This window comes from Mauremys reevesii, linkage group 13 (assembly GCF_016161935.1).
Source record: "Mauremys reevesii isolate NIE-2019 linkage group 13, ASM1616193v1, whole genome shotgun sequence".
Taxonomy (NCBI): domain Eukaryota; kingdom Metazoa; phylum Chordata; order Testudines; family Geoemydidae; genus Mauremys; species Mauremys reevesii.
In genome coordinates, this window is record NC_052635.1 from 47,686,882 (window position 1) to 47,699,699 (window position 12,818).

Here is a 12,818-nt window from a genome sequence, read left to right on the forward strand (position 1 = left end):
CCCCATATCACTCTTGGACCAAGACCTGGGAGTGGCTGTGGAGGTGAAGAAAGGGACGAGACTTGCTGTGCAGCGAAGACAAAGTTGTCTCATTAGATTTCTTGTTGTGCTCTCTGGAGGCCTGGTTTCCTCCCAGACCTGACAGTCCAATGTAGAGATCCACTTCCATTTTAATCCACTGCAGCTGATGTTCCTTTGTGCTCATGCCACAGAAACGTTTCAAGTCACAGCATCCAGGGCTCCACTCAGGCCATCTACTAGAGCTCATTTCCAGAGAGGTGCTGCCCGTTCAGTCATGCAGTGTCAAATACACAGGATGAAAGGGGGTATTATGGGGCTAGCCAAGACTTTGGTAGCACATGAAGGTCACTTCACGTTACAGAGGCATTGTGGGTGCAGCAGCAGTGCTCTAATGCTGCTTATCAGAGCACACACCCCCCCCCCGGGACTGTCAGGCTGCACAGCGGGAGCCCTTAGCTGGAGGACATGAGGCCTCAGCGCTCACCAGGCCAGAACTTAAGGCGGGGGGTGGCGGGGGGGGGAGAAGCAGGTTAGATTGTTCTAGATCTGCAGCTGAGAGTGGCACCTTTCAGGGCTTTGCTGTATTCCACCCCCACTACAACTATCATCTAATAGTGACAAGCTAGGAACAGCAGGGCTGGGTGAAACAATAGGAACAAGCAGCAGAAAATGTAAGGCAGAAAGGCCCCTCTTCTTGACACAATGACCCTTTGGCTTTTCTATGTGAGATGGGGTGGGGTAAAAAAATAATGGACAAGGAATGTTTTACTCAAAGCGTTTTGTTTCTAAGAGTTTTATTTCCAGTTTACAATTCTCATGTGACAAAGCAGGAATTCCTTATCAATGGAGTGTGACACAGGGAAAGAAAAAGGCAAATATTTGCCATGAGTCAACCCAGGACATTTCAAGTAGGATTTCCCCCATGTTAGACTCTCCAAACACAAGACACCGTTCTCATGTCACTTGGTCCTACTTACAAAAGATAATGTGGAATTGTTTGTATTTTCCTGAACAGATTAAAATTAGCATGTAATACTGCATCAGAGGGCAGTCTGTCCAAATTCTGGTATTTATAATCTCACTGCATGGTTTTATGGGATGGGAATGTTCTCACTGGAAGAGAAGTGATTTAAGAAAGGAAGGTCTCATGTTTGATCATTCACTGAAACTAGCCAGGAAGGACTCCCTGTATTTGCAGGACTGTTATTTTAGGTGTTGACTGCGTGCTAGTTCAAGCTCTTATTCCTACACATCACAGTGTATTAGTTCTTTCCATCACACATGTTGTGACTGGAGTTGCATGTGAAGATCTCACGTCCTCAGGGACACTTAGTGTTGGAAAGAGAATTCTTTGCAAGTGGGATCACCTTTCAGAAGACCTGTCTCAAGAGGTGTGCTTAGGGTGAATTTAGGCTGATAAAAGGTGCTAAAGTGACAACCCTGGAGAATGAAGTCTAGTCAGCCACAAAACAGGCCTAAGTGAAAGCAGTGGTAGATAGTACAAGCCCTCTGCTTGGCCCTAGAGGTGTCTCAAACATTCCAAGTGAGTTCATCTTCCCAAGAGACTAACAAATGTACTAGGAAGTAGGAGACTTATTTCACACAGTCCTGTCCTTAGGAGCTCTTCACTAGAATCATATGTTTGTTCAGAAAACAGGGGGATTATCAGGGTGAATTTTTTTTTTTTAAATAAAAGCCCAATGTTCTCCCATGTCTACCATTTAATAATCATTTCCATTATGGGGCAGTACATTATCAGTCCAGTTCTTAGCTTTGGTGTGGACCATTGCTAACTAATTCATCTAGTTAGGAGTCTCTCTTTTTAAATGCTCTTCACTCACAAGTTTGCTTTATCCCTTTTATGTAAATCCAATACAAAAGGAAGCAGGATACTAACATGGATTCCTAGCTTGCATACCACTATAAATGTCTACATAGCTCTGGCAATATTTTCTTCTAATGGTTACTACAGAAAAGCAACATGAGTACTTCTGTTTGTAGCTACTAAATATTTGTAAAAGTTTCAGACTCTGAAAGACAGAAATATAACAGTTTTAAAGACCATTTCCATTCTGGGTCCAGAACTATTTGACAGTGTTGTTTATTAAACAGTGCAACCTTCATCCAATATGTTACAAATCTGCAGAGTTAAGATCAGACATGTTGGCCCACGAGGAGAAATTACCCCTCTATGGTATAAATGCAGTCCCTTGAGGTTTCAGCTGAAACATTCCAGACTGGTTTTGACTCGTTCCATCTCATGTAGAAAACTGTAGAACTGCGGCAATGTTAACTCTGAGAAAGGGGAGGAAAAAACCCAGCTATATTTAAAGTCCTATTTCTAACACAAAGCTATTCACAGCCATATCAAGGAGCAATTTTCAACCACACCTGGGCTGGATTGTATTAGAGATTCTAGCTCTTAACATACTTTTCTATACAATATCATTTGAATGTAACAGGATTTCAGGCAAAGGTTTTCATAATATATGACCGACATTGGGATTGCTCTCATTTCCTTTAGTATGTTGCTCTCTAATGACTACTTCTAAAGGCTCCAATTGTCAGAGCGTGATGATAATATTTTGATATGCATAGATATGAAGACCCTCCACACAGCCAGTACTTCTGAATTATTTCCTATAGTGCCACTAGCTGGGAGAGGCCAGGGTTGGAATAGCTGTGAGCATCTATAGTCAGTGCTTCAACAGCAGTGGCTTTCAACCTTTCCAGACTCCTGTACCCTTTTCAGGAGTCTGATTTGTCTTGTGTACCCCCAAGTTTCACCTCACTTAAAAACTACTTCCTTACAAGATCAGACATAAAAATACAAAAATGTCATGGCATACTATTACTGAAAAATTGCTTACTTTCCCATTGTTATCATATAGTTATAAATCAATTGGAATATAAATAATATAGTTACATTTCAGTATATAGCAGGGATCGGCAACCTTTAGCAACGCGGCCCATCAGGGTAATCCACTGGCGGGCCGGTTTGTTTACAGCTCCCACTGGCTGCGGTTTGCCGTTCCAGGCCAACAGAAGCTGCGGGAAGTGATGGCCAGCACATCCCTCGGCTTGCGCTGTTTCCCACAGCCCCCATTGGCCTGGAATGGCGAACCGGGCCAGTGGGAGCTGCAATCGGCCGAACCTGCGGACACTGCAGGTAAACAAACTGTCCCGGCCCGCCAGCAGATTACTCTGATGGGCCGCATGCCAAAGGTTGCCAATCCCTGGTGTATAGTATAGAGAGCAGTATAAACAAGTCATTGTATGAAATTTTAGTTTGTACTGACTTAGCTAGAGCTTTTTATGTAGCTTGTTGTAAAACTAGGTAAATATCTAGATATGTTGGTGTATCCCCTGGAAAACCTCTTCGTAACCCCACGTACACGTATCCCTGGTTGAGAACCACTGTTCAATAGTGACCCCCTGCTGGGAGCTGGGTCTGCTTCCAAAGCTCATTAAGATCCAATTAATATATATGACTTTTTTCTGTAAATACTTGGAATCTCAAATGCATTTCAAAGGCTTAATGAAATACTTCTGAAGTCCCTTCATGAAATGTTTCTGCTCTAGAACTCCCCTCTGAAGTTAGTTAACTCACCTACATACACGTGATCCATTTGGCTTCCTTTTTTAACCACCAATTTCAACTGGGAAGAAATCAGAGACATTTAATTGAAACAGCCTAGCATCATAAAAATCAAGGCATCAAACTTTAGTTTCAGACAGCACAGACTATTGTAGAGAGACCACTTCAATTGGTCTTCCAGGAAAAGCTACTATAGGAGTAGATCCTTCTCAGAGATCATCCTAAGGAGTGTCTTTAAGCTAAGCAAATCAACCCAACCTCTTGCACACAATATCAAGACCTCTACTAGACTGCAAATGCTGGTGCTTCATCATCCCTACTGTTGGCCACAAATCTCCTTAGGTAAGTGAAGCATGCAGAAAAAGCAGCAGCGGTGCACGTTTTAGTTGCTGTCTTCAAGAACTCAGAAGCAGAGCCAACTCCAAATGCCATACTCTTGGGTTCCCTTGGCTCCCACTGGAGTCAGCACCAGCAGGCTCATCCTGTTAGCTTGTCCTTTACCAAGTGATGAACTACAACCCGTTCCCTAAACTCTCATTTTGGGAGACTTACCTGTAAGAAGATACTTCCAACTTTTTCCAGTTCACTGCTCCCTGCAGTCACTGTGAAATGGAGAGAAGAGATGGCAGATAACTTCCCTGAGGTCTAAAGTAGCTTAGTTGAGTGAAATTATTTCAAGACAGTCTACAGCTAAGAACCACTGCTGGATTTCAGCCTTGACATCATACAGACACTTCAGCCTACTCATGTTTCACATCCATTACCTCCAAATTTCCACTCCATATCTATAAGCTGGTTAATCATCAGTGTCTGTCCAACAGCCAGGCGTGTCAGGGTGGGGGAATTCAGCTTCCACTGTAAGAGCAAAAAATGGACACCTAACCAATTGATGCAAAAATACTTCTCCTTACCATATTACCTGTAGCTCCAACACCAGTGAGGAACTGGGCAGAGCCCCAGCAGAAGCATAAAGCAGATGTACATGCAGCATGTATCAAGGGACTGCATAAATACCAAAATATGAAAATGGACAGGGGTATAAGTTTAAAAAACATAGTTTATTTTATTATGTATGTAGTTGATTTAGGCATTTTTGAAAATTTTGCCATGGGACCAATTTAACACATTAATGCAAAAAGTCCTGTGTTCATTTATTTGGATAACGCTGATGGTCAATGCAAGCAAAGGAAGAAACAGAATCAAAGCCACATTTAATTGCCACAGTCAATAAAACTGTTTAAGGTGCTTATATGCTACAATGCATATGCCATGCCAAATCAGAACTGCTGAGACAAAATGTTTCATACCAGTTGTCCTGGCATCTTCAGTTTATGATTTTCAACTAGGTATGAAGCAACACACAAGCTGACTTCTTGGCACCTCTGAATATGTGGCCACAAGTTTATTAAAAAAAACAACTCACTGGGACGGGGCGGTTTAAGTTAAGAAGTAAAGGAATTCTACTAATACCTGCTCTGCAAAATAACTGGCTTTCTCTTCACTGAGTCCTGTAGGAGAAACACCACAAGATTAACAAAATAACCACCAATTAATATTTAATATTTAGTAAAGTCAAGTGACCTACCCAGAGCGATGAAATCTGCTCTGACTTGTTCAGATGACAGATTCCTCTTCAGGGCCCCTAGAATAAACATTGCAAAAGGAAGAAATCATTTTTACTGAAATACAGAATTGCACACTGTGTTAAGACAAACAAACACAGGGACAGAGGTTTTAATAGGATATTTTTGTTCTCCAATTGTGCTGTTCAGCAACTCGCTACTCACCAAAGTAGGAAATACTGTTGTCTCCTACTGTACCTCTGTAGAAGCCAAAGCTTCTGCTTAAAGAGTCAGATGCATGTGCATGAGAGCAAGATGAAGCTACATTGTTGGTCTCCATGGTAATGGCAGGAGCAGCTTCGTTTTGAAGTTACTGCTTTTTCCCCTACAGAAGCTTTGCTTGTTAACGGCTGGCAAGCTACTAATTTAACCTACCTGCTGTGTTTTGGATGGTGGGTGTGAACATGTGCCTATAACATTTTTCTCCTGCTGTGCCTGCCTGCTTTGTTCTTGGGGAGCAGGCTGCACATTGAAATTTACAAGGACCCTGTTCTCTGAAGCCAAGAGAAGGCGTCTGTCTGGTAAATTTTGATAGACTGCCTGCCCCACACGGCTTTGTATCTGTATTGTACATAAGCACTCAGTGAAGTTATCAGAACAGATGGCAGGTATCGTTCATGGCATCTCAGCTCTGACAAAAATGATACAAGGATTTGAGAATAAGGCACATAAATAGCAACAGAGGGAGATAAATGTATGTTGTCTAGAAAAGAAAAGCCTCAGAATGGAGAAAATTATGATTTCTGACTGTAAATACCTTTAAGGTAGCTATATAAAAGGAGGAAGGAAATTTTTTCACTGCCTTTTATGCTAGCAGGAAAAGGAGAAATGGCCTGAAGCTACAAAAAGAAAATGTAGAACAAGCAAAATGCTAGAAGAAAATTTGCACTTAAGTACTATGGTGATGGGAACTACAGAAAAATCTAAGACCCACAGATAATAAGGGTAATGGATCAACAGGAGAAACTCCCAAGGGAGGTGGGTGAAGCACAGGCACTGCAGATTGCTGAGAATAAGTTGGCTATGGTGGTAGCAGGAAAGTGGTCAGACTGAATGACTCGGCTGGTCTTTTCTGGCTCCACTATGTGTGATTAACATACACCTGTTTTGGTGAGCTGCTCATAGATAAGTAAAAAGAACAGGAGGACTTGTGGCACCTTAGAGACTAACAAATTTATTTCAGCATAAGCTTTCGTGGGCGACAGCTCACTTCTTCGGATGTACTCCTGTTCTTTGTGGATACAGACTAACACGGCTGCTACTCTGAAACCTGTCATAGATAAGTGTTTCTCTAAAAGGAGGCTGCAAGGCTAGAAGTCACCTTAACACAATTTTAATCGCTCTGATTTCCAGAGTCTTCTCATGGGGTCTCAATTTGCTCAGCCCTCTCTGTCTGATGAAGCCGGTCCACCTACTGGGAAGTACAATGTTGCATCATGTAGCTGGCAGCTGCAACAGTGTTTCTGTCTGAAGATAAAACTGCACTAGTTTCACCAAATAGATACATTTTTACAGGTGCAAGTTAAACTCATGTAACCAAGTGTTAAACCAACAGATGTGTGGTTTGGATGGATCACTTGATGATTCCCTGTTCTGTTCATTCCCTCTGGGGCACCTGGCATTGGCCACTGTTGGAAGACAGGATACTGGGCTAGATGGACCTTTGGTCTCACCCAGTATGGCCGTTCTTATGTGTCTGCATAAAGGATTTCTGTAGGTTCAACTAAAATATTTAACAGATTTTAGTTAGGCCAGTGGAACTTGTGTATAGACATGGCTTAAGAGAGACAACAGCCTGATGAATGGAACAGGGATACAGTGGATGAAAAGCTGGATATGAGTCTGCAATGTGCCCTTGTTGCCAAGAAAGCTAACGGCATTTTGGGCTGTATAAGTAGGGGCATTGCCAGTAGATCGAGGGACGTGATCATTCCCCTCTATTCGACACTGGTGAGGCCTCATCTGGAGTACTGTGTCCAGTTTTGGGCCCCACACTACAAGAAGGATGTGGAAAAATTGGAAAGAGTCCAGTGGAGGGCAACAAAAAGATTAGGGGGCTGGAGCACATAACTTATGAGGAGAGGCTGAGGGAACTGGGATTGTTTAGTCTGCAGAAGAGAAGAATGAGGGGGGATTTGATAGCTGCTTTCAACTACCTGAAAGGGGGTTCCAAAGAGGATGGATCTAGACTGTTCTCAGTGGTACCAGATGACAGAACAAGGAGTAATGGTCTCAAGTTGCAGTGGGGGAGGTTTAGGTTGGATATTAGGAAGAACTTTTTCACTAGGAGGGCGGTGAAGCACTGGAATGGGTTACCTAGGGAGGTGGTGGAATCTCCTTCCTTAGAGGTTTTTAAGGTCAGGCTTGACAAAGCCCTGGCTGGGATGATTTAGTTGGGAATTAGTCCTGCTCTGAGCAGGGGGTTGGACTAGATGACCTCCTGAGGTCCCTTCCATATCATATTCTATGATTCTAACAGAAAGAGGGATTTCTAAAGGATGTTTGAGAAACTCATTTTTAATTCTTGATTACTGCTTTCTTAGCAATCAAAGGTTCTGTCCTGCAAGCTCATAGGCACAGTGAAATCAGTGGGGCTCTATATGGATTAGTGTGCAGGCACAGACACAGCAGTTCCTTTCAGGCTCAGGCCACGAGTAACATTCTCACATACACAACCATTTCCAGACTACTCACCGTTGGGTATCAAGAGGATACTTTTGATAATATTTTTCAGAGGACCCAGGCTGATTTCATTCATGGTGGCAAATTCAGAGAGCTGAGTCAGAAACCTTTCTACCTGCAGACAGCAAAGAGAAGAGACAAAGCTGTAACTCTGCGCTCATCTCATCTGATCGCTGCAATCAACCCCATCTCCATATTGTGCTGCAGAGGCCTTACCTCCTTGGGCTCCGTTAAAAAGCGGAAGACTACATCAGTCAGTGCCGAGAATTGCTGTGAAGAAACAGGATAGTGTCACTAAACCAGGGACTAGCAGGCTACATTTCTCACTCACTTCTTCCAAATTCTCTCCACAGATCCTTGAAAGAGGAACATGTGCTGTTCTGCGTTAACACCCTTCTATTCAATGCAGCTCTACAGGCACAGATTCATTTCACCACTGTACAGTTTACTTCACAGCACTTCCTTGGCCACCTCCCGCCAATGGCAAGAAGGAAATGCTGCTTCCTCACACAACTTTCTGGCTTTGTAGAGGTCACTCACTGATCCTTTTGGAATACTCTGTCTTCAAGAATATTCACACAGCTAGTAACTGTCGTTGGAAAGGGATTTGTATGGTGCTGAGCTGAGATAGCACAAGACTATGCAACCCAAGTTCAGTATACAGGGGCACAATAGAAGGGATGTGGACCTACCCTGATATTTCCACAACTTTACAGGGTATCTGGGCTGTTGCTGTAGTAGCTAATGTCCATTAGCTCTCCATCATGTAAGCAGGTCGTAACCCAGGGATTGGCCACCTTTGGCACGCGGCTCATCAGGGTAAACCCCCTGGGGGGCCAGGCTGGTTTGTTTGCCTGCCACGTCTGCAGATCTGGCTGATCGTGGCTCCCACTGGCCGCGGTTCACCGCTCCAGGCCAATGGGGGCTGCGGGAAGCAGCGTGGGCCGAGGGATGTTCTGGCTGCCGCTTCCTGCCGCCATTGGCCGGAGTGACGAACGCGGCCTGTGGGAGCCACGATCGGCCAAACCTGCAAATGCGGCAGGTAAACAAACTGGCTCAGCCCGCCAGGGTGCCTACCCTGGCGAGCCACGTGCCAGAGGTTGCCGATCCCTGTTGTAACCTGTACCTGCAAGTAGAGACTGAGGGTTTGTCTCCATTACAAAATGTTTTCACTTTCTGATGCTAGATGACCTGTTGCTGCCATGGGTCTGTGGCTAGAGTAGGCCAAGTTAATCATGGTTAGCTGTTGCATTTCTGAAGGGGATTAATCTGGGCCTACCTTTATATTGTCCCCATTGTTAGATAAGTGGATTTGAAACAACTGTGTTCAAACTTTGTAATGCAGGAGAGACCATTAAGAGTTTCAGCATTGCACAACCAAAAGGGAGGCAGACAAGCTGTCCAAAGACCTCGGTGTGAATTTAGCTCAACACCTAAAATAAAGATGGGAAGCCAAAATTGTTAGAGAGTCGGAAGCTCATGTAGGTGTATGGGTACTAGTGACTGAAAAATATTAATCTCAGATCCATGGCTAGCTACTGCAACAGTGAGGACCAGCTGCTGTGCACCTGTGTGGGATATGCACTGTAATCCCAGACCTAACACCCTGCAGGGACCAGCTGGGCAAAAAGCACATTTTGGTAAGAAATTATTGGGGAGCCACTCAGCACCCCGGTCTCTGGAATCTCTCGCTGCTGTGCACCCGCTCTAGAGCGACCAGACAGCAAATGTGAAAAACTGGGACGAGAGGGGGAGGGGTAATAGGAGCCTATATAAGAAAAAGACCCAAAGATTGGGACTGTCCCTATAAGACTGGGACATGGGGTCACGGTAAGGGGTGCACACCGCTGCGCCCGGGCAGGGCGGTGCAGTCAGTGCTAGTCACACAGCGGGTGGGTGACGCGCTGGGGAACGCAAGCGGGGCAGCGGTGACCCCGCTCATCACACAGCACGTGAGTGCGACCCCCCCCCTTAGATACACGGTATCTATTTAACACCCTTATAACTGCTGGAGGCAAAGCGCGGGGTGGGGGGGGGGCTGACAGCTCCCGCCCCCCCGAGGGGTCCCGCCCCCGCTCCGAGCCCCTGGAGGAGTCGGCGCCAGGCGGGGCCTGGATCGCACCCGCTGCCCCCCTGCCGCGGCAGCTCGGCTCGGCCCCGCCCGGCCCCCCCGCTCCGACCGGACCGGACCGGACCCGCCCCGGGCTCGCGTAGGCCGCGGCCGAGGCGCCTGGAGCCGCACACGGGGCCGCTCCCCGACCCGCACCTCGGCGCGCAGCTGGTTCAGGCTCTGCATGGCGCCGCTCCCCGCCGCCGCCGCCGCCGGCCCCATCGCCCGCCCGGCCCGGCCCCGCCTCCCGCCTCGCCTCGGCCGCGCGCCCGCCTCAGCCTGAGCGTTGGCGGCCGCACTTTCGCGCGCGGCGCCGCCCCCGCCGCGCCTCCCGGGGCCCGCGCTCCCTGAGCTCCCTCACCTGGGCCCCGCGCTGAGACCCCGGTACCCCACCTGTCCCCTCCGCACTGTGACCCCCGGACTCCCCTGAGCTCCCTCACCTGGGCCCCGCCCTGAGACCCCCACCACCCAGTGCCCCGCACCCCCGGACTCCCCTGAGCTCCCTCACCTGGGCCCCTGCACTGTGACCCCGGTACCCCCACCTGCCCCCTCTGCACTGTGACCCCGGACTCCCTGAGCTCCCTCACCTGGGCCCCGCACTGTGATCCCCGGTACCCCCACCTGCCCCCTCCGCACTGTGACCCCCGGACTCCCCTGAGCTCCCTCACCTGGGCCCCACACTGTGACCCCGGTACCCCCACCTGCCCCCTCTGCACTGTGACCCCGGACTCCCTGAGCTCCCTCACCTGGGCCCCCGCACTGTGATCCCCGGTACCCCCACCTGCCCCCTCCGCACTGTGACCCCGGACTCCCCTGAGCTCCCTCACCTGGGCCCCACACTGTGACCCCGGTACCCCCACCTGCCCCCTCTGCACTGTGACCCCCGGACTCCCTGAGCTCCTCACCTGGGCCCCCGCACTGTGATCCCCGGTACCCCCACCTGCCCCCTCCGCACTGTGACCCCCGGACTCCCTGAGCTCCTCACCTGGGCCCCACACTGTGATCCCCGGTACCCCCACCTGCCCCGCCTCCGCACTGTGACCCCGAACCCCGTGAGCTCCTTCACCTGGGCCCCGCGCTGAGACCCCCGCCACCCAGTGCCCCGCACCCCCGGACTCCCTGAGCTCCCTCACCTGGGCCCCGCGCTGAGACCCCCACCACTCCTCACCTGGGGCCCCGTGCTGTGACCCCTGCCGGGTCCCCTGCACCCTGACCCCACCTGGCCCCTGCACCCTGACCCCACCTGGGCCCCATACTCTGACCCCACCTGGCTCCCACTCTGACCCCACGTGGGCCCCTGCACTCTGACCCCTCCCCAGACTCGCCTGTGCCCTGCCCCTCACCTGGGTCCCCCGCGCTATGACCCTCTGGTATCTCCTGAGTCCCCTCACGTGGGCCCCTGCACTCTGACCCCCGGGTCCCCTCTGTGCCTGGCCCCCCATGTGGGCCCCCCGCACCCTGCCCCCCACCTGGTCCCCTGCACTCTGACCCTCCGGTATCCTCTACACCCCCTCACCTGCCCCCCCCATGCCCTGACCCCAGGACCCCCCTGGACCCCTCATCTGGGCTCCTTGCTCCCCCACTTGGGCCCCCCGTGCCCTCCCCTCCCGGGGCCCTCCTGTGTTCTGACCCCCCAGGACCCTCCATGCCCCCTCCCCTGCCCCTATGCCCTGCCCCCACCTGGGCCTGCTGCAGTCTCTCACCTGGGCTCCCTGGGCTCTGACCCCTGCACCCTCTCACCAGATTCCCCCGTTCCCTGCTTCCCCACCTGGGCCCCTGCTCCGTGTCTCCCACCCGGGCACACTGTGTCCTGCCCCCCTCCTGGGCACCCTGCACTCCCCGTGTGCCCCCCTCACCTGGGCACCCCACACTCTGCGCCTCCATGCCCCTTCACCTGGACACCCAGTGCCCTGCCCCCCTCACCTGGACACCCAGTCGCCTGCTTCCACCCACCTAGGCACCACATGCCCTGCTCCTCACCTACCTGGGTACCCTGTGCCCTGTCTCCACCCACCTGGGACCACGGTCCCGTCCACCTGGGCACCTTGTGCCCTGCCCCACTCACCTGGGAACCCTAGACCCTGCTTTCCCACCTACCTGGGCATCCCTTGACCTACTTCCCCACCTACCTGGGCACCCAGTGCCCTGCCTTACCCACTTGGACACCCTGCAGCCCCTCACCTGGGCATTACCCTGACTCCCCACCTAGGCTCCCACACCCATCTCCTGGGCACCCCACACTCTGCCCCCTTCCTACATGGGCACCCCATGTCCTGCTCCCCCTCCTGGGCACCCCATGCCCTGCTCCTCACTCCCCTGGGTATCCTTTGCCCTGCCCCAGAGACCTAGTAGGGTTGCTAGTTTCGGTTGGAGGTATTCCATCCATCACATGACATGATCTTTAATTAAAGATTAATCTTTAATTCCTGGGGATTCTAGGATAATCCTGGAGGGTTGGCAACCCCGGACCTAATATCCCCCCTGGGCACCAGTGCCTTGTCCCCACTCACCTGGCCACCCACCACCCAGTCTCCTCCTTCCCCACTCACCTGTTTTCCCTGTCCCCTCTAGTCACCTGGGCACTCAGCATCTGCCTTCTCCATTCACCTGGGCACCCAATACCATCCCACCCACCTGCAATCTAGCACCTGCCCTCTCCCACATTTTGCACACAATACCCTGCTCCGTCACTCAGCTGAGCACCCAATACTTTGCCTCTCCAACGTGCTTGGTATCCGGGCAACCAACACACTGTCCCCCAAAACAACTGGCACCTGGATAATCT

General features: G+C 50.1%; 1 protein-coding gene across 1 annotated transcript; it reads right to left on the minus strand.

Annotated features, from left to right (window-relative positions):
• Window positions 1-798: 798 nt before the first annotated feature.
• COMMD7 (COMM domain containing 7) lies at window positions 799-10,271 on the minus strand. Its single transcript, XM_039499357.1, has 9 exons — window positions 10,190-10,271; window positions 8,140-8,193; window positions 7,936-8,038; window positions 5,205-5,261; window positions 5,090-5,127; window positions 4,384-4,474; window positions 4,172-4,221; window positions 3,632-3,680; window positions 799-2,316 (listed from the first exon to the last, which is right to left on the minus strand). Exons 1-9 carry the CDS (start codon window positions 10,253-10,255, stop codon window positions 2,240-2,242), a joined length of 585 nt encoding a protein of 194 aa, XP_039355291.1. The 5' UTR covers window positions 10,256-10,271; the 3' UTR covers window positions 799-2,239.
• Between the last annotated feature and the right edge of the window lie 2,547 nt (window positions 10,272-12,818).

What these genes read in the sequence shown, in the direction of transcription:
- COMMD7 (XM_039499357.1), bottom strand. Translation starts at nt 10,255, where the DNA reads ATGGGGCCGGCGGCGGCGGCGGCGGGGAGCGGCGCCATGCAGAGCCTG. An exon ending in CCAGTTATTTTGCAGAGCAG is followed by an intron (nt 4,475 to 5,089) that starts GTATTAGTAGAA and finishes TTGCTCTTACAG; the next exon opens with TGGAAGCTGAATTCCCCCAC. An exon ending in TATGGAGTGGAAATTTGGAG is followed by an intron (nt 4,222 to 4,383) that starts GTAATGGATGTG and finishes TCCATTTCACAG; the next exon opens with TGACTGCAGGGAGCAGTGAA.